The 22,478-nt window shown below is 43.8% G+C and overlaps 1 protein-coding gene across 1 annotated transcript in view; it reads left to right on the forward strand.

The window, feature by feature from the left end:
• cacna1ba (calcium channel, voltage-dependent, N type, alpha 1B subunit, a) overlaps positions 1 to 22,478 on the forward strand; it is a 542,697-nt gene that overhangs the window by 467,287 nt on the left and 52,932 nt on the right. The window contains exons 36-39 of the mRNA XM_078425960.1: positions 3,544 to 3,660; positions 9,424 to 9,489; positions 9,781 to 9,872; positions 15,563 to 15,713. Coding sequence (XP_078282086.1) covers positions 3,544 to 3,660; positions 9,424 to 9,489; positions 9,781 to 9,872; positions 15,563 to 15,713 — 426 coding nt within the window. The remainder of the gene's footprint in view (positions 1 to 3,543; positions 3,661 to 9,423; positions 9,490 to 9,780; positions 9,873 to 15,562; positions 15,714 to 22,478) is intronic.

A 22,478-nucleotide genomic window follows, 5' to 3' on the forward strand; every position in this document is an offset into this window, starting at 1 on the left:
TCTCTCCCTCATTAGAAAGAGAGGGTGTGGGTAGAGAATACTGGATCCGTTCTGAAGTCAGGTTCCTTTCTCCTCATTCCAGTTACACCCCAAATATTAAATGAACAAAAACTCAGATCTGTGTAAAACAGGAAAGAAGGCCCTAAATCTCAACCTGTTTTCCAAGGCTTGCTGGAAACCCCAAGTGAGGTTCAACTCTGCATTCTCGAAGCTAGTGCTACTGATGGGAAATTTATTCAAGAAGGAAATAAAACTGTTAAAAAGCACAAAAAACTGGAAGTCAGCTTGACATGTGTAGCAATTCTATTTAGTCAAAACTAAATAATTTACTTGGATCTTTTCAATATCTGTTGAATTGACCTTAGAGTTCTCGACTCGCAAAGCTCAGTCTAAAAGTTATCTTAAGCTGGTCAAACAAACTTTAAAAATAAATAACGAGTTTTGGGGGTTCACAAATTCCTGTCAGAAAAAAGGCAATGTGTGCTTGATGTCCCAGGTAGAAGAACTGCATAATTCTTTGCATTGGATATGTTCAGGATTTAGTTTATTTGGGAGAAAGCAAAATTCGAAGTAATTAAGGAACAAAGTGTAACCCTAGGTTTTTGGTATTGAGTTACTCCAGTCACTGGGATATGGGTAATAATCACGTGGGTAGCAGGTGACTCAACATGGAGTCTCCACGTGTCTTAGTATGGTGATGTGTCCTCCAGGAGACTTTTTGCGCCACACAAAATAAGTCCCCAATACAATAATTGCCAATAGGAACCAAAATTAAAGTGGGACGAGTCGAACTAACCAAAATCCCACACAATACAATACAATTAGTAGTCATATAACAATGACGATAGCAACAATAACAATAATTACTGCACAATAAACAACTAAAATGCAGTACAATAAACGAAGACTATAAAAATCATTGTTCATATAGCAATCATTGAACCTTTATGAAGTGTGCAGGCTTGATGGGCACATTTTTATTTTGTGGTTCATTTAACTTTGCCAGTCCAGTCCTCTTCCCAGTTTTCTTGCAGTTCAGGCAGATATAATCACCCCCAGTGTTGCTGCCTATTCATTCCTCCAAACAAAATTGTTGCTCATATTTTGGCGAAGTAGTCCCTGTTTGCTGTAAAATGTGTCAGAACATATTTGTGACAGAGTAAATGTGACAGAGCAAAACAGGTCTTTAAATGCTGATCTGAAAGTTCAACGTCTGTCAAACTGCTTTAAGTGCTTTGAAATGATTCTCCGAGACTTCGGTTGACATCATATCATCATATCATATATATACAGCCGGAAACAGGCCTTTTCGGCCCTCCAAGTCCGTGCCGCCCAGCGATCCCCGTACATTAACACTATCCTATACCCACTAGGGACAATTTTTACATTTACCCAGCCAATTAACCTACATACCTGTACGTCTTTGGAGTGTGGGAGGAAACCGAAGATCTCGGAGAAAACCCACGCAGGTCACGGGGAGAACGTACAAACTCCTTACAGTGCAGCACCCGTAGACAGGATCGAACCTGAGTCTCCGGCGCTGCATTCGCTGTAAAGCAGCAACTCTACCGCTGCGCTACCGTGCCGCCCTGAAAGAGCGTGAAAGACATGAAAGAGCTCAAAGCAGCCTAACTGTGGTGTTTTGTTCTATAACTCAATTATGTCTTTATACCAGCAATTCTACAATGCCAAACAAGTCGCAACTAGTTCTTTGACACCACCTACATTGGCATAATCTGCAAATACTTTTCATTATAAGATAAGATAAGACTTTTCTTTGCCTTCCATCACAGTGAGGGTGTGCCTAGAGCAATCACTGTGATGGCTGTTTGTGTTAAAATTGTATCTGTGTGTCCTGTGCTTTTTGTTGTCTACTGCCGGACCCTGACGTGAGAGGACGCTGGCGCTGTTTATTCGCCGCTTCTCCGTTAGGATAGTTTGTCTGTTTGTTTTTATGATATGATTGTTTTTGTAAAGTGCTTTGAGCTTCTGGTAAGGCGCTATATAAAATAAATGCTTATTATTATTATTATTATTATTATTCCCTGATTACAAATTGGTTTCTGCATCAATTGGATTTAGAACAATTTTTGCTACGTTAGTCCTTCCCCTTCTTGCAGGCAGAGGCAATCTTGAGTTGTTGGGTGTGATGTACTGTACACCGCTGCCACGGTGGCGCAGCGGTAGAGTTGCTGCCTTACAGCACTTGTAGCGCCGGAGACCGGTGTTTAATCCCAACTACGGGTGCTGTCGGTACGGAGTTTACACGTTCTCCCGTGGGGTTTTTCCGAGATCTTCGGTTTCCTCCCAGACTCCAAAGAGGAGTTGATTGAGGGTGGTTTGTAGGTTGATTAACTTGGTTGTCGGCGTAAATTGTCCCTTGTGTCCCGAGTGTGTAGGATAGTATTAATGTGCGGTGATCACTGGTCGATGAGGACTCGATGGGCCGAATGGCCTGTTTCCGTGCTGTATCTCTAAACTAAACTAAACTAAACTGGAACAGGCACTTAAGATTCACCAAATGCTCTGTCACCGGCAGTTTGCTGGCTACCAAGGGAACATAGTCATTCACTTCTCCCATTTGAAATTCAACTTTTCCAGACAATTTCATGCCGTTGTCTTCAAAATCCATCTCATTTCATGGACCAACGATACCATTGTGAGCTAAACTAGTATTTCTGTCAGTTCACCTGCACAAGAGGTCAGTAATTTACTTCCTGCTTTCAAACGTTAAACTGGTGCTAAATTTGCCAGAGCCATTATCTCCACTCTCCTAAACTCCAGGATTGCAAGGAATGTCTAAGAGACCTCAGTAAGGAGATGCCTATTCGCACTTGCACCATTCGTGAACTGCAATGATGCAATGTTATGAATTGTTCTGTACTTCAGTTTGCGACAATGAGTTAATTTTCCATAGGTATGATGGCCGGATGACTAGCAATCCAGCATTCATCATCAAAAATCAAAATTTAACACTTGTGCCTGGGCAAAAGTGGAGGGGGTAAAAGTGAGGTCTAATGTTTGTAGGATTATTAATGAAATTTAGAAAAAAATCCTGCTTTTAGCTTCACTGGGTAAACTGTCAATATTGTCCATAATTACAAGAATAAGCCATTAAAGTTTAATTTACATCTATCAATTGCAATAATTACTCTTGACTTAGAATTGGAGTATGCCTAAAGCATGTGCTAATGTTTCTTCCGGTTTTAACACTGATACTAATGCATTCTGTAAATTTTCGAATTGCCCTTCACGTGGTTTCGTGGAAACAATTGAAAAGGAAACTTTTGTCCAAATTACAGCCATTTTGATAAGGATTTAAAAAAAAAATTAAGTTGGTTGGTCATCTGCATTTAACCTCTGGAAGGTAACCAATTCAGATAACATTTTCAGTCAATGAGTAGATACTGCAAATAAAACATCACATTGTGTGTTCCTTTAAAGGATATTAGATTATGACCAGTGTAATCATAACTGGTTACAGTTATGTAAGAGTTCTGAGTGTTGTTGGTTGTTATATCTCATGCATTTTCCTTTTGCCAGCATAACTTTATCAATCTCAGCTTCCTACGGTTGTTCAGAGCAGCACGACTTATCAAGCTCCTCCGCCAGGGATACACCATCCGCATTCTACTCTGGACCTTTGTGCAATCTTTTAAGGTGCGTCTCAGAATATTGGGGGGAACCGGAAACTAGTCAGCGGTGCACCTCTCCTTGAGCGATGACATGCATGGAGACTCGCGCGATCCTAGCAATGGTCCTGCAGTGAAGGAGTGGGGTGGCAATTGTTTCATTTCCCAGTGTTACCTCATTATTGTCTTCCCGCCGACTGTACCTCTGTGCTTTTCACTGTACCTCTGTACACGTGACAATCAACTAAACGAATCTAACTTAGGTATCACAAAATGCTGGAGTAACTCAGCAGGTCAGGCAGCATCTCAGGAGAGAAGGAATGGGTGACGTTTCGGGTCGAAACGTCACCCATTCCTTCTCTCCTGAGATGCTGCCTGACCTTCTGAGTTACTCCAGCATTTAGTGATACCTTCGATTTGTACCAGCATCTGCAGTTATTTTCCTAAACGAATCTAACTTTATTTGTTCCATTTCTCAATAACTTTACTAGTTCCATTTCTCAGTAACTTTATTAGTTAAAGGTAATCATTTGGACGCTCTATACAGTTTTGCCCTGAAGTGCCTCTTATTATGTGATTGCGCCACCTATTGGTTAGTAGTTGCAGTCTGGGCCAGCACAAGGAGAATTAGCGAGTATCCATGGTGGCTTTTCAAGTGACTGGAATTCTTTGCCAAAACTTTCAATTGTTTGATATTATTTGACAGGAGGCGAATGGGCACTTCAAACCCTTTCATTTAGTGAGTGTAAAATAGCAGTTTGCCATGGAAATGTCACAACGTGAGCAATCAGCACATTTAAGAAATTGAATATGTCATTCCACACCGGAAATCTCAGTGAGATATTGTCACTGTTACCAACCTCTTGAACAGAACAAAGGAAACCATAAAGAGAACAAGAGGGAAGCGAATCCTTGTCAGGTTGCACCTCGAGGGTCATTCTTTCCAAAGCAATTCCCAGCAGCAGATCTCGTCATGTAGAGTCAATAGACAATAGGTGCAGGAGTAGGCCATTGTGATCATGGCTGATCATTCTCAATCAGTACCCCGTTCCTGCCTTCTCCCCATACCCCCTGACTCCGCTATCCTTAAGAGTCATAGACCTGTACATCACGGAAGCTGGCTCTTCGGCCCACCTTGTACATGCTGACCAATTTGGCTACAACCATTTACCTGCAATGATAGACACAAAATGCTGGAGTAACCCAGTGGGTCATGCAGCATATCTGAAGAAAATGGATAGGTGACATTTCGGGTCGGGACCCTTCTTCAGACTGATTGCAGTGGTGGCAGGGGAAGGAGAAGTGTGGCAGAACAACTGAAGCGAGCAAAAAACCAGGGCAAATTGGGGTCGGCAACTGAGGACCTCGGGCAAGGAGGTTCCCTGATAGGCTTATTGTTGGCCAGAGATGGTATGATCCCAAGAGGGATAGATACATCGTTGCGAACTGTGGAACTGGTTAACCGACTTAGTGGGGGAATGAGGGGGGAAAGGTGGGGGGGGGGGGGGGGGGGGGGGAGGAAGGAGAGGGACCATGGTCTACTAGAACTCCTGGTTGCTAACCACTTCAACTCCCTTTCCCATTCCCACGATGACCTTTATGTCCTGGGCCAGCTCCACTGTCAGAAAAATTGGAGGAACAGCATCTCATATCTTGTTTGGGCAGCTTACAACCCAGAAATATGAACATCGAATTCCCTAATTTTAGCCAACTTCTACATACACCTCCCTCCGCTTCTACTCCTTCCCACCCCCTCCTTTCCCCCTCCCCCCAACCCCTTTTCTTCACCAAACCTCAGTTAACTAGTTTCAAATTTCGCAATGATGTAATCCTTTTGGGATCACACCGCCTCCAGCCAATAATTGGCCAATCAGGGAACCTCTTTGCCGCTACAATGAGCTTGAAGAAGGATCCCGACCCAAAATGTCACCTATCCATTTTCTCCAGAGATGTTGCCTGACTGGCTCGGTTACTCAAGCATTTTGTGTCTAACTTTAGTGTAAACCAACATCTGCAGTTCCTTTTTATTACATTACTAGACCAAGTGGACCCATTGGGCCCAAACCTCTCCTGCATCGGTGCAGCACCCTCTCCTCCCAATAGTCAATAGTCAATAGTCAATTTATTTGTCACATACACATAAATGTGCAGTGAAATGAAAAATTACCCGCAGTTCAACAATAAGACCAGTAAAAATAAGCAATAAAAATGCAATAACATACAATCATAAACCAACACCAAACAAAAGAAACATCCATCACAGTGAGTCTCCTCCAGTCACCTCCTCACTGTGATGGAAGGCCAGAATGTATTTTTCTCTTCCCCTCCCCCCCCCTCCTCCCCTACCCCCCTCCCCTTCCACCCCCTCCACTCCATCCCCCTCAACCCCCCTTATCCTCCTCCCCCCTCCCTCCCTAGGAGATAGATTTATACTTTAAAATGTGAATAACTTAAAAAATATAACACCAATTTCAATGAAACTTCTTCCATTAGCACCAATGGGGCCACAGTGAGTAAGGTGGGCCTAAAATTGTTGTGCTATTGTGTACTGTTTTGGCTGTAGTTCAGGAACAAACAAACAAACAAACGAGAGTTATAGTATATAGATACCATTTACCTGCATTTGGTCCCTTACCCTCCAAATCCTTCCTATCCATATATCTGTCCAAATGTCTTTTAAAAGGCATAATTGATTCTGCTTCTGTAGTTTTCTCTGGCAGCTCGTTCCAAATACAATTTACCCTCTGAGTGAAAACGTTGCCCTAAGGTTCCTCTCAAATCTCTCTCCTCTCACTTTAAGCCTATGCCTTCCAGTTTTAGAATGCTTTACCCTAGGAAAAAGACTGTCAGCGTTCACTTTATCCGTTCATGATCTTTTACACCTCAGTAAGCTCACATCGTAGCCTCCTACACTCCAAAGAAAAAGGTCCCAGCTCATCCATCCTCTCCCTATAACTAAAGCCCACAAGCCAGGTAACATCCTGTTGAAATGTGTAGGAAGGAACTGCAGATGTTGGCTTGCACCGAAGATAGACACAAAATGCTGGAGTAACTCAGTAGGTCAGGCAGTATTTTTGAGAAAAAGAATAGGTGACATTTCGGAGTCTGAAGAAGGGTTCCAACCTGAAACGTCACCTATTCGTTTTCTCCAGAGATGCTGCCTGACCCGCTGGGTTGCTCCAGCATGTTGTGTCTATCTAACATCCTGTTGAATCTCTTCTGCACCCTTCCCAACTTAGTCAGACATTTGGCAGCATTGAATTTCTCTGTAATTGTGATGAATAATTCTAACTAAAGTTCACAAAATGAACAAATAATCGGAATGTGGGTATAGCCCATTCCCAGTGGGGACTTGGATTTAAAATCCACTTGAGCTGAAGCTTATTTTCTCAAATGAAATCAAACAAAATGTCAAGTTCCTTCTTCATGTTGATATTAGCTATGATACAAGAAAGAAATACTCCTATTAAATATCCCATGTTTGTTTTTATTCTCGCAAGAGTGAATCGGATTTTGGCATTATTGGTGTTTTGCCCAGGTAAGTATTGAAAAAAAAAAAAAATCCTCGGACTGAGGTGGGCAGAATGATGTAAAGAAACATTCTTGCATTTGATCAAACCGAATCGAATGTTGGTTTATGGCTTTATGTAAAATCCTGACTGCGTTAACTTGGCATGCATGTGCATCCGAGTATAAATGTCAGGGAATATAAACACAAGGGGCGGTTTAAATGGATTGTTCAGTGCAATCTCCAAGTAAGAGTGTAAGTGCTTCTTATCTTGTGGATGTTTCAGCTGCGGAAGTACACTTGCTTGAATTATTGTGTATTCAGCACCGTTCCAGGAAAGCACACTGCTTGATGGGGGAGATGTTTACACACAGGGGAGAGGCATGAACATCGAGATAAAATAAGAAGCCGGCCATTGAAACTGAGGCGCAAAGAAATCTCTTCCCTCAGAGGGAAGGGAGTCTCTGCATTCTCTGCTGTCAAGGGTGGTGGAAACCAGATTGTTAGATATATTTCTGGTGAAGATAGGCAAATATGTGAAAGACTCATGAACAGAGGGGAACTATGGGGAACTGGCACTGAAAAGGAGTAGACCAGCGCTCATCATATGGAAGAGTGGAGCAGGCGTGAGGGAGGGGCTGGGAGCCTTGTGGTGCTCTTGTTCTCGTGCATTCAACGCAGCAGGAAAATAAGACAAAGAGCTGGCAATGAATTTAAACTTGGTGTTAATTGGGAACTCACTAATTTCCTGTAGATTTAGATTGATTACTATGTCCTGTAATAGTTCACCAACAACTTGTTCGGTGGTCAGAGGAATTGGCGTTGGCATTAATGTCCTGGGCAGAACACATTGGGTTTGTTGAGAATTGGGAGCAGGAGTCCGGCCAAATTGCTTCTTGCGCTTGTTTTACAATTCAGTAAGATCATAGCAATTCCTGCACAGATGGGGTGGCACAGGGGCGCAACGGTAGAGTTGCTGCCTAGCTGTGTCAGAGAACCGGGTTCGATCCTGACCACGGGAACTGTCTGTAAGGAGTTTGTTCGTTCTCCCCTTGGCCGCATGAGTTTTCCCGGGTGGTCCTGTTTCCTCCCACACTCTGAAGAAGTAAAGGTTTGTAGGTTAATTTGGCTTCTGCAAGTTGTAAATTGTCCTTGGTGTTTAGGATCGTGTTATTGTACGGGGATCAATGGTCAGCACGGACTCGACGGGGTGAAGGACCTGTTTCTGCTAATCTAAGATATTAGTGTATAATACCCATTGATCGCATATTTAGCAACTTAGCATGCTGAGCTTCAAAATCATTTAACATTTCTAAATGGTTAACAGCTCATCCTGAGATTAGTCGCACCACCACTCTTTCTCTCCCCCCCCCCCCCCCCCCCCCCCCCCCAGGCCTGACTTCTCCAGTTTAAGAAAACGGCCTCTCAACATTCACCCTGACATTCGCAAGGTTGTGCACCAAGATAGACACAAAAAGCTGGAGTAACTCAGCGGGACAGGCAGCATCTCTGGAGAGAAGGAATGGGTGACATTTCGGGTTGAGACCCTTCTTCAGACTGAAAGTCATGGGAAAGGGAAATGAGAGATATAGACGATGATGTAGAGAGATAACGATCAATGGATGAAAGATATGCAAAAAATGTTACGATGAGAAAGGAAACAGGCCATTGTTTGCTGATTGTTGGGTGAAAACGAGAAGCTGGTGCATCTTGGGTGGGGGAGGGATAGAGAGAGAGGGAATCTTGGGTGGGGGAGGGATAGAGAGAGAGGTAATCTTGGGTGGGGGAGGGATAGAGAGAGAGGGAATCTTGGGTGGGGGAGGGATAGAGAGAGAGGTAATCTTGGGTGGGGGAGGGATAGAGAGAGAGGGAATCTTGGGTGGGGGAGGGATAGAGAGAGAGGGAATCTTGGGTGGGGGAGGGATAGAGAGAGAGGTAATCTTGGGTGGGGGAGGGATAGAGAGAGAGATAATCTTGGGTGGGGGAGGGATAGAGAGAGAGAGAGGGAATCTTGGGTGGGGGAGGGATAGAGAGAGAGGTAATCTTGGGTGGGGGAGGGATAGAGAGAGAGGTAATCTTGGGTTGGGGAAGGATAGAGAGAGAGAGGAAAAGTTGTGCATATCTGACTGAGATCACCTGCCACTCTAAATCTGAGTGGGTAAAGGCCAATCTTGATTAATTTCTGCTTGGAAAAACTCCTCATCACCGAAGCACAATGTAATAATGCAGATGTTCACTGGGTTCCTGTTTTTCACTGTGGCTTATTTTACATTTCTTTTGCAGGCATTACCATATGTTTGCCTACTGATTGCAATGCTGTTTTTCATCTATGCTATTATTGGAATGCAGGTCAGTGCAGTTACTATTGTTAAAAGCTCTACTCCGGTTTATTGCAACGAGAAGGCTGATAATTGCAGTAAAATCTACAAAGATCTGATGCAATATTCATTTCACCTGCCGCCATATATCATATAAATTAACTGGTACAACAGCATAGCGAAATGTTTAATGACCATATCTAAGTAATATTACAAAAGACAAAAATATTTTCCAATTTCTAATAAGACCATATAAATGCAAATTGATGCAATTAAATCAAAGGCATCGCTGTCATGAAAATATTTGTTTCGTCTTTTCAAGGTATTTGGCAACATTGCGCTGGATGATGATAGTGCAATTAATCGTCACAACAATTTTAGGACCTTCCTACAAGCAGTAATGCTTTTATTCAGGTAAAATAATCGATAAATAAGATATGTTGCTTTGTAAGATAGTTCCCAAATACCAGGACATTTGCGACCGGTATCGCGGTGTTAACTTTTGCTTATGTTAAATTGTTCCAATAAATTGAGAACTGTTCTGATCTAAGGTTGTCCCAACATATACATTTCAGCACCTGAGAATAGCCAACAGTGTTGATGTGAATGCATTCATTATTACACTGAAGTCCTGTTTAGTTTATTTTAGAGATACAGCGTGGAAACAGGCTCTTTCGGCCCACCGGGTCCGCGTCGACCAGCGATCCCCATACATTAATACTATCCTATATCCACCAGGGACATTTTTTGCATTTACCAAACCCATTAACCTACATACCTGTATGTCTTTGTTGTTTTTTTTATTGAGAATCTGAGGTAAAAGGAATGGGGATCAACATGGTTGATGAGACAAAAAGAGACCAGGCAAATGGTGGCACAGGAAACAGCTGGATGCTGGAATCCTGATCAAGTGCTGAAGGAACTCAATGAGTCAGGCAGCATTGTTGGAGGGAATGGACAGACGGGGGCCCCTCTTCAGACCCTGACTGAAGACATAAGATCCTGACAGGTGGAGGGACCTGACCCTCAATTGATCAGCCATGTTCACATTGAATGGCGGTGCTGGCTCGAAGGACCGAATGGCCTACTCCTGCACCTACTGTCTATTGTCAATTCAGGGGCAATTAGGAATTAACCATGAATGCCAGTGGTATTCACATACTGAGAGCGAACAGTATGTGCAGGGGTAAGGCAAGCAGTGGCCGATATTCCCATCTATGTTTAGCGCCAGGGAGCGAAGATGATTGCTGCTGCTTTAACGTTTCATTTAACCAGCAGTGAAGTAAGATCAGACAGCAATTCTGACTTATTAAGTTATGGATTCTCAAGTCTAAGCTTGTTGCGATGTCCGGCATCTTGGGAACCCATAATTCAATAGGTCAGATTTGGAGGTTCAGCCACTGGTGATTGTACAGGAAGAGAAGCAGAAAATAGTGGGACCACACTATGGATCAGGCAGCATTTTGTGGATAGAGAACCAGATAATAATCCAGGTCAGCAATCAATCTATTAGAGGATAGACACAAAAAACTGGAGTAACTCAGCGGGACAGGCAGCATCTCTGGAGAGAAGGAATGGGTGACGTTTCGGGTCGAGACCCTTCAATGAGAGGAACTCAGCAGATCAGGCAGCAAATTGTGTGTTACTGCAGATTACACTATTGACTATTGAGATTCCAGTCTCCAATAATTTAAATTAGAGGCCTTTCATCAGAAAACAAAAAAAGAACGTTGAACTGAAACATAGATTCTGTTTCACTCTCCCTGGATGCTGTTTAACTGCTGGGTATTTCCAACATGAACTTTACTTTTGATTTTTGGCCTCAGTAGTTTGTACAATTGTTGCACGGAATAATGATTTCAGAGGCATTTAGATTAGATTGTGTAAGGAGAACTCTGATGAGCTGAGTGATTTAACAGCCTATCAAAAATGGTCATAGTTAATTCTCTGCAATATTGTGGAGCAGAGCTCCAGGTGCAGATGGGAAATATGAAGGAACAATCATGCTGGAAACTGCTATGGCTCGTCAACTAGACCCAACCATTCGAAGTGATGGATCTTTTGAGAGTTAGTGATATCTTCAATTACTTTTAAAAGTGGCAGCAGCCAAAAACAAGTATTGCTTTAAAGGTGATGTGAGCATGAGTGTAGGAAAAATGCAGTGGGGGAAGTCGGGCTTAAGGGAAGGCCGAGAATTGGGTGCAGTTCTTCTGCAAAATGGGAAGAGTACTATCAACATCAAGTTCTAATTGCAGTGCAGAGAATTGAGGCAATGACAATTGAGTGCAGTTATGGTCACCACAATATAGGCAAGGCGTGATGGACTTGGAGAGTGGACAGAGGAGATTCACGAGGTTGCTTCCTGGGGTGGTAAGTTGCAGTAATGAAGCAAGTGTATATAGGCTGTGTTTATGTTCCTGAAGCAGGGTATGTTGAGGGGTGGAGTGGGGGCGGGAGGGGGGTGCGGGAACATTACAGAAGTCGACAAAGTTATGAGAGGCACTGAGAGAGTAGATGCTGTGAAAATGTTCACCATAGTGGATCCACCTAAACCTAAGAGGTCATAGATATAGCGTAAGAGGAAGAGATTTGGAGGGAATTTGAGGAGGAGATGTTTTCATCCAGCTAGTGGCTGGAATTTGTAACATAATGCGTCAGTGGATTCGGACAAAATGTGTAGGAAGGAACTGCAGATGCAGGTTTAAACCGAAGAGAGACACAAAATGCTGGAGTAACTCAGCGGGACAGGCAGCATCTCTGGAGAGTAGGAATTCTTCATCTCTGAAGAAGAAGGGTCTCGACTCGAAACGTCACACATTCCTTCTCTCCAGAGATGCTGCCTGCCCCGCTGAGTTACTCCAGCATTTTGTGCCTAGCGTCAGTGGATTCTGCAGGAGAGAATTGTAAGTAGTATCTAGGTAAGCACTTGAATCACCAAGACATAGAAGGCCAGTGCTGGAAAGTGGGATAAGTGAGGTCTTTTAAGATCATCATGGAGCTCACGCGTTGAAGGGCCTGTTTCCATGCTGTATGACTCCATGACAGTTCAGAGGTGGATAGAAGTCCACGATAATCTGCTCTGGTTTCCTCCAATATCCCAAAGACCGGCAGGTTTGTAGGTCGATTGGCCTCTGTAAATTGCCCCTAGTGAGTAGGGAGGAGATGTGAAAGTGGGATAACAGAACTAGTGTGAACGGCTGATCAGTGGGCCGATGGACCTGTTTCCATGCTGTATCTCTAAACTAGAATAAACATTCAAAATAGTTTAATAACCCAAGGCACAAAGATCACTGAGATTCGGAAAGGAGAGGAGAGTGAACTGATTTTAGTTGGTCTGTGAGAGAATCAGCACACTTATACAAAGTATTGAGCTAAAGGATTCAGTGGATTTGTTTTGCATGAGTCCAGTTTGGGAATGCTGGACAGGCAGGTAGATAGAAACTGGTGCTTCCTGTCAACAAAGTTACATTTCACAGTTAGTGGGGTGGATTCAGAGAAGCCTGCAGGGAAAAATAATGTTGGCTCAGCCACTCCAGACTGAATATCGAGCAGGATGGAGTGAGTGGAATATTTATCAGGCAGCCAAAAGCAGAAAGATTGCAATGAGACTTGGTGCCAGGCCTGGGAGAAGGTGAAAAGTGAGGAATGATTAGTACGGGTGTCAGCGGTTATGGGAAGAAGGCAGGAGAATGGGGATAGGAGGGAGAGATAGATCAGCCATGACTGAATGGCAGAGTAGACTTGATGGGCTGAATGGCCTAATTCTGCTCCTATCACTTATGAACTTTTGAATGTAAGTTTTCTATCTGGATTCATGCTTCTCCAAAGCGAATGATGTAGGTTCATTTTATTCTGTAAAGAAAAATCTGCCAGGTCTTTCACAAGTGTAAAATAGTTAAAACTCTGCTCGTATGCAATTCTAAAGTTATTGCATTACCTAAACATCAACTGCTTGCACATCTCAATATCAAAAGTAATTGAAGTTGCCAATTTTCTCATTGTTATTTATGGGATTCATTAACACACTCGACAAGTTCTTGAAACTAGAAGGGAGAATTCACACCAGGTTTCAAATTCCACTTCTTGTACATCTCCTACAATCCTACATTTGCAATTGGATATATTCCCACCAGACCTTAAAGTGAGAAAATCCAACTTCTGGAGTCATAGTCATCGTGATACAGTGTGGAAACAGGCCCAACTTGCCCACACCGGCCAACATGTCCCAGCTACACTAGTCCCACCTGCCTGCGCTTTGTCCATATCCCTCCAAACCTGTCCAATCCGTGTACCTGTGTAACTGTTTCTTAAATGATGGAGTAGAACCAGTCTCAACTACCTCCTCTGGCAGCTTGTTCCATACACCCACCACCCTTTGTATTTCTTCCATTCAATTGGTTCATTTTCTGGACACGCAGAGAATCTATGCCCCTCAGCAGAAGATCCAAAATGCATGGAATAAGGACAAGCTGACAAAAAGAGCCAAAAGTGATCGGAGCAAGTGGTTGAGGTGTGGAATGTATTTCTGAGGGTAGCTGTGAGGGTGGATGGGGCAGTAAGCTTGGTTCAGTTGTAGTCTGCAAAGGACAACTGGATTAGTATTTGAAGGAAGAAAATGCAAGCAAGTAGGACTAGACAAATCTCTCTTGAAAACAGAAGTACATACTCTGTGACTGTAGGGGGTAACTCCAGGTCAGAAGGCGGGTGACTGAATTGTCAGTGTGGCTCCCTCGTTGTTGAGCCGGCCAACCCCAGGCAGCCTCCTTGCTGGCAAGGTGAGTCCCTCAGCTCAAATCTCCCGGCCCTTGTACCAGTGCTGGCCGGGAGATTTGTTCTCTGACTGTCAGCTCCGCTGAGATGTTTTGTTGAGTGGTGAGAGGCCTCCAGCCCCCGAGTCCAAGGCCTTTGTAGCGGCCTCAGGCAGTCAACTGGCAGGGTGCCAGGGGTCATGGGGAGAAGGCAGGAGAATGGGGTTAGAAGGGAGAGATAGAGAATGCAGCGCCGGAGACTCAGGTTCGATCCTGACTACGGGCGCCGTCTGTACGGAGTTTGTACGTTCTCCCCGTGACCTGCGTGGGTTTTCTCCGAGATCTTCGGTTTCCTCCCACACTCCAAAGACGTACAGGTATATAGGTTAATTGGCTGGGCAAATGTAAAAAAAAAAAAAAATTGTCCCCAGTGTGTGTAGGATAGTGTTAATGTGCAGGGATCGCTGGGTGGTGCGGACCCGGTGGGCCGAAGGGCCTGTTTCCGCGCTGTATCTCTAAATCTAAATCTAAAAAAAAATAATCTAAAAACCATGATTGAATGGTGGAGAAGGCTCGATGGGCCGAATGGCCTAATTCTGCTCCTATCACATGACCTTATGGCAGAGGGTAAGGTGATGCACTGGAACTAATGTAAGGGTGATCACTGATCGGCGCATACACAGTGGGCTGAAGGGCCTGTTTCCACGCTGTATCTCTAAACTAAACTAAACTAAACTGAACTAACTCAGCAATTTGATTCACCACAGCATTTCTCCTTAATCCCGCAAATTAGTTCTGCCCGAGCACATCTTCAGGTGCCTTTTGAACGATCTTTTGAAATCTGCTTCCACTGTCTATTCTGGTTCCGCATTCCAGATTTATTTTGCCCTGTCTATATAGGGCTGGGAGTGGGGGCCAAAACTGTCTTGATTTCCTTCCTGCTTCTTTTATTTTGACGCTCTGACGCCTGGCCACAGACCAGAAAAGGAAGCAGATTCCATCCACTGCCCTTTCAAAGCCCTCCATCATTTGGAATATCGCGGTTGGGTCTCCCTTATACTTCAAATAGATTTGTCTTGGAATCTCCAGCCCTTCCTTGTAACTGGAGTTGCTCATCCCTGGTGAAACATCTTGCTCCCTGCTCCGAGACCTTGACATCCTTCCTTAAGTGTGGCAAGACATTAGTGGTGGGATTAATTTGATATTATAAAGCTGGATGAGAATAATTGCTGCCACATTGTTCATTATGAAGAAGTGGAATGAGCTCAGCTTTGGTACATCCAGATAAATAATACTGAGGTAAAAATAATGCAGCTGTATATTAACAATATTTCAAATGTATTTTTTTATCTGCAGGAGTGCCACTGGTGAAGGTTGGCAAGAAATAATGCTGGCATGTTTGAGTAAAACCCCATGTGATCCTCGCTCAGGCATAGACAGAGATGAATGTGGAAGCGATTTTGCCTATTTCTACTTTGTGTCCTTCATTTTCCTTTGTTCTTTCCTGGTAGGTTCAAAATTTCGTAACACCAAGTTAGTCACTTGAACATAAATAGCTCTTGACTTGTTTTCAAGCTTACTTCCTATTCAACGCAATGTTTTGTCTTTCGAGAGAGGTAGTACAATTACTCTCTTCAACTCAAGGTAGACCCAAAATGCTGGAGTTCGTGTGTTGAAGGGCCTGTTGCCGTGCTGTATGACTTCATGACAGTTCAGTGGTCAGGCAGCATCTCTGGAGAGAAGGCATGGGTGACGTTTGCAGTCGAGACCCTTCCATCTTAAACCAGCATCTGCAGTTCCTTACACATACTCCCTTTAACTTGCTTGCTAATGCATGGGCACCACATCAACGACTGCACCAAACATCTGCAGGGAAGTTTAAATGAAAATGAGGATTTTTACTGGGGAGCTGCATTGTGCAGAAAGGCGGAACTTTATGCGTTTTCATATGTTCAAGCCCTGATGTGGTTCTTTCATCCTTTTTTTCCAACACAGATGACTCTCCTCGTCTAGACACTTGCAGTTAAAAGCGACTGCAAATCTAAACTTAATTGCTCACTTAGAGAGCCTCTGCTTCTCCCTTTGCTCTTTGCAGTTAGAAGTGTGGCTGCCTTTGGTGTGAGCATTATGACAGATTGTGGAATGTAACAAGAAGGATGGGGCTACTCAGAAACCAATATTAGTGACTTGTGAGGAGTTGGTGAATGGTTTGAATTGATTTATTATTAACACTGATTTATTAAAAACACTGGGGCTTCCAAGAGCAAAATAACCAACTTGCGAAATAGCATTAAAACCTTTTCTTATGTGCATTAACATTTGTAAAGACGAACGAAAACTGCCAGGAGTATTGTGGTCATCTTCATAGCAACATGGATAGAAGAGTTGCAAATAAAATTGGAAACCTCCAGCCAGTAGTTCCAATTTCATTGGATGAAACTAATGAATCACTCACCCATTCAAGCATTCTTTAAAATGCTGGAATGTGTAATCTGACCAAACTGGTCAAACAATGTATAAGTTTACTTCTTTCAAGCTCAACTGTGGCACAAACTTTCTTATTGTTCACAGATGTGATGTGTCATACTTACATTAAATAAGGAAATATGATCATCAGGTAGATCCTATTTTGTTATTTTGCAGCAACAAGCAAGTAGGGAATCACAAAATGCTGGAGTAACTCAGAGGGTCAGGCAGCATCTCAGGAGACGTTTCGGGTCGAGACCCTTCTTCAGACTGATGTCAGGGGAGGGGGCGGGACAAAGATAGGATGTAGTGGGAGACAGGAAGATAGTGGGAGTACTGGGAAGGGGAGGGGAAAGGGAGGGACAGAGGAACTATCTGAAGTTAGAGAAGTCAATGTTCATACCGCTGGGGTGTAAGTTGCCCAAGCGAAATATGAGATGCTGTTCCTCCAATTTGCGGTGGGCCTTACTATGACAATGGAGGAGACAATGGAGGAGACCCATGACAGAAAGGTCAGACTGGGATTGGCAGGGGGAGTTGAAGTGCTGAGCCACCGGGAGATCAGGTTGGTTAAGGCGGACTGAGCGGAGGTGTTGAGCGAAACGATCGCCGAGCCTGCGTTTGGTTTCGCCGATGTAGAGAAGTTGACATCTGGAGCAGCGGATGCAATAGATGAGGTTGGAGGAGGTGCAGGTGAACCTCTGCCTCACCTGGAAAGACTGTCTGGGTCCTTGGATGGAGTTGAGGGGGGAGGGAAAGGGACAGGTGTTGCATCTCGTGCGGTTGCAAGTAGGGAATGGTCATTCTACAAACTAATTATTGGATTTGGTGTCCCCTAGAACCATGTGTTTAAACATGAGCGGTCAGTATTGTTTTTATTGGGATGGCATTGTTTTGGTCCTTTTCCTTTAAATAAGACTGGAGCGACTAGGCTTGTATACACTGAAATTTAGAAGGATGAGAGGGGATCTTATCAAAACATATGATTATTAAGGGGTTGAACACGTTAGAGGCAGGAAGCAGGTTCCCAATGTTGGGGGAGTCCAGAACCAGGGGCCACAGTTTAAGAATAAGGGGTAGGCCATTTAGAACAGAGATGAGGAAAAACTTTTTCAGTCAGAGAGTTGTAAATCTGTGGAACTCTCTGCCTCAGAAGGCAGTGGAGGCCAATTCTCTGAATGCATTCAAGAGAGAGCTAGATAGAGCTCTTAAGGATAGCGGAGTCAGGGGGTATGGGGAGAAGGCAGGAACGGGGTACTGATTGAGAATGATCAGCCATGATCACATTGAATGGTGGTGCTGGCTCGAAGGGCCGAATGGCCTCCTCCTGCACCTATTGTCTATTGTCTAAGTCCCAGCACAGCCAACGGACAGCAATTTTATAAGGGGGAAAGTGCAACGTAAACTTTCAGTAACTTCACTAAAAGTCAGGACGAAGGTCTAACTGGTGCCTGAGTCAACAGCAATCAGTTTGACTCAATTAGACAAAATCAAAATGACCCCGAATAGGTCGGCAACATCAAGGCCAGGATGGTTTCATTCGTGGTTCAGCAAACTATAACAGATTCCCATCCTATTGAGACAGGGGAGAGGTAAGACCAAAGCAACATCATTGATAAAATACATCTCTTGATGCTCCTGAACACATCATCAGTGATGTAACCTGGGGTCGTTGGGTGTTTCGGGTCTTTCAACATCAGACACCCTCGCCCGGGCGACCCAGCCGTGGGTGATCAGACCACGACTTGTGTTCAGGTGGCATTCGCTCCTCCCCATGGACTTCCTCTCCTGATCCAGAGCCATCTCGAGGCTTTCTCCGCTGCCTCTGTGGTGTTCTTGATGGCTCTTCTCTTCTCCATTCCGGTGATGCCCAGTGCACTCAAGGCCTTGTAGAGCGATTGCTCTGCGAAACCTCTACAGCCAACCTCGATGGGCATTCACCTTGCCTTCCAGCCCTGCTTACGGCACTCTATGACCAGCTCTTCGTACTTGGTCTTCTTTCTCTCTTGGGGCTCCTCCTTCCACGGCACTGTCAGCTCCAACAAGACGTTGTTTTTGGGCGCCTCTGAGACCAGGAGGATATCTGGCCTCAGGGTGGTCTCAAACAGAGAGCAGAGACGCAAAGAACTGCAGATGCTGGTTTATGAAAAATACTCAAAGTGCTGGAGTAAAACTACGGGTCAAGCAGCATCACTGGAGAACATGGATAAGTGACGTTTCGAGTCGGGAACCTTCTTCAGACGGATTGGTGCCGACCCAAAACGTCACCAATCCATGTTCTCCAGAGATGCTGCTTGACCCTCTGAGTTACTCCAGAACACTCGTGTCTTTTGATTTCAGAGTAGAACTGTGATGTCGAGAACTAGGGACCCAATCATTCTGCGTGCCATGTGTGCACTGGGCAAGTGAAAAGAGCAGCAAAGTTATAGAAAACAGACATCCTCTGACCTAATGGAAGAAGATAGACTCTTAGAAGCAAAGAGATGACATTAATATATTTAATGTGAAATATAATTTAATGAAAATCTCAGCCAGCTGTGTCCAATTTTTTGAAGTCAGCATTTTACCCGTTACATTGATGAAAGACAGAATGTTAAGAATTAGACTTAAAAGCTCTGGGCATCACGTTTATTACTTTTGTTAGTGAATCTGAAATAGATTCAAAACAGCTTTAAAAACACAATTTATGTTAGATCATTAGCTGCAAGCTTCCCTGGTTTAAGAGGGAGGGGGGAGGGAGGAGGGAGGATAAGGGGGATGGGAGGGGAAGGATGGGAGAGGGAGGGAGGGGAGGGGGGAGGAGAGGGTGTTGCACCAATGTAGCAAAGGTTTGGGCCCAATGGGTCCACTTGGTCTTGTTCTATATATATTTCTATCAAGACACCCTTAGCCTCTGACACTCTGTAGAAAACAATCCAAGTGTGTCCAACCTCTCCTATTAGCTAGTATTCTCCAATCCAGGCAGCATTCTGATAAACCTCATCTGCACCATCTTTCCTGTAATGCAGCAACCTGAACCACATCCAAATGTGGCATCACCACAGTTTTATAGATCTGCTACATGACTTCCTGACTTTTATACCTAAAGCCAAGAATCAAAAGTCTGACATAGTTCAACAACCCACGCTTGTCCAAAATAAACTTTATCTGTCATTTCTCTGCCCACTTTTCCAACAGGTCTATATTCTGATAACAACCTTCATCACTATCTGCAACTTTGCCAATTTTTGTGCCATCTGCAAATGTATTAATCAGCCCACCTAAAATTTCCACAAAATCATTTGTTGATATCACAAACAACGGAAGATGCAACACTGATCCTTGTTGGACCATTTGTCAGACCTTTGGTCAAAATTAAAATCTGGTATCTGACTTGAACGGCCAAACTAATTATGAGTCTGGTTTACCGAGTCTCTATGGATCCCATCTGCCTTAATCTTCTGGACCAGCCCAACATGTGGGACCTCATTGAAAGCTTTTCAAAGGTGCAGATAGACAACATCCACTGCCCTCTCCTCATCAATCATCTTGTCACCTCCTCAGAAAACTCAGTCAAGCTGAGGAGGGTGAATGTGTGTTTATAAGGCATCCTCGTTATCAGCCATCACCTCTGTGCGGCACGGTGGCGCAGCGGTAGAGTTGCTGCCTTACAGCGAATGCAGCGCCGGAGACTCAGGTTCGATCCTGACTATGGGCGCCATCTGTACAGAGTTTGTATGTTCTCCCTGTGACCTGCGTGGGTTTTCTCCGAGATCTTCGGTTTCCTCCCACACTCCAAAGACGTACAGGTTTGTAGGTTAATTGACTGGGTAATATGTAAAAAATTGTCCCTAGTGTGTGTACGATAGTGTTAATGTGCGGGCATCGCTGGGCGGCGCGGACTCGGTGGGCCGAAGGGCCTGTTTCCACGCTGTATCTCTAAATCTAAATCTAAAAATCTAAAAATTCCATGCACCTACCAGTCTTTGCGTAAAATACTTGCAAATACAATGGTGGTGATGAAGAGGCTTTTAGATAAGCACATGGATATGCAGGAAGTGGAAAGATATAGAGCACCTGAAGGCAGAGGAGATGATGTTAACTTTGTACTATGCCTCATGAAGCCCAATAGTTCCCATCAAATCACTGACCAGCAAACTTGCACAGCAAACCTCTGTGAGCCAACCACCCAGGGATTGACCCCAATTAACCCACGCCATATCTTGATAGTCAATGCTGAGTGCAAGACCTCCATCATTAGGTTAGAAAAACACCTCTATCACACGTCAGCTGTTACACTGAGGTGCAACTAATTCTCGGGAATAACGCAGAAGTTAAAGTTATCCAATTTGTTACAGCAACAAAGACCTTTTGTTCATTCCGTGACCCTGGCACCAGCTAAGACTCTTCATTCCAGGTGCATTTGCTTCTCATTGCACTGACCTTTGTCATGCATGTAAACACTTTGATGTGGTGCAGATGTGTCTTCAGGAGGAACAGATGTAAGCTTATTCAGAGGGAGGCCCATTCCTCAGGACTGACTTTGTAGTAAATCAAAATAAGTCCTTCCAAAACATCTTATTTAGTCTCACACAGTGAAGTTGCGTTGCTTTAGGGATATGAAAATACCATCTTAGTTTGACTGATCAACGTTATCTTGCGGCCGTCTCTGCGAAATCCAAGATCAGGAAAGGCTTTTCCACCCATTATATTTACGAAGCATGAATGCAAATGCGTTCCGAGAGGGAGGGAGAAACTCTATTTTCCTCAGCATTAAAAGATGTACCAGACACTTGCGTTCCCTCTGTAAATCTATATGCCAAAGAAACTGCATGGTTTATTAAAATGTTATTAGAATAAGTAGACATTTTAAAGAAAGGATGAATGTTGGCACCAAATAGTCATGAATCATTTTACTCAGATCGACATTCTTCATAGATCTTTACACCTTGAAAAATGGCATTACAAGCTTACCACCAATAAATCAAAACTATTGAATTTATTAATGAGTTCCTCTGTAATCAAGACAGAGAGTTAATGTTTCACTTCTAGGTGCAATGAATGGATACATTGCAAAGATTCACCAAGACTGCGGCAGATGTGTGTTTCATCCACTGCCTGTTGATCTCACTGTTTGCAGGACTTTATTGTTCATTTCTATTACAGGCTTGAACATATTAAGTAGCTAAGCTTGAAATCTGTGACTTCCAAAAAAATAGAGTCCAAAACGAAAATAGACACAAAATGCTGGAGTAAATCAGCGGGTCAGGCAGCATCTCTGGGAAAAATGGATAGGTGACATTTTGGATGGAGCACCTTCTTCAGACTATCCATTTTCTCAGCCTGACTCGCTGAGTTACTCCAGCATTTTGAGTCTATCTTTAGTATAAACCAGCATCTGCAGTGCCTTTTTATTACAAAGAGTCTAAAACAGCACGTCGTTGTGATTGAAGTTGTTGATAACTGGAAAACCAATGGTTGTTTCTGAACCCTGCAATGGGTGGGAATTTCATTGCTGGGATTGGTGACCTCAGAGTGAGTGAGATATGGTCAGGGCAGTGCCTTCCACAGCAATGGGTAAACTGCTTTGTGTGTTCCTCTGTCAATACTGATCAGTACTTGTGCTTCTCACCAGCTGCTCACTGCATGGTGTATCGACAGGATCTCCTAATCAAATCGTTGAACCAGAATTCTCATATCGGTCCGAAGAAGGGTCTTGACCCGAAACGTCACCCATTCCTTCTCTCCCGAGATGCTGCCTGAACCGCTGAGTAACTCCAGCATTTTGTGTCTACATTCTCATATCAAGTGCTCTTTTCTCAAGCTC

The sequence above is a fragment of the Rhinoraja longicauda genome, chromosome 31 (assembly GCF_053455715.1).
Source record: "Rhinoraja longicauda isolate Sanriku21f chromosome 31, sRhiLon1.1, whole genome shotgun sequence".
Classification (NCBI taxonomy): domain Eukaryota; kingdom Metazoa; phylum Chordata; class Chondrichthyes; order Rajiformes; family Arhynchobatidae; genus Rhinoraja; species Rhinoraja longicauda.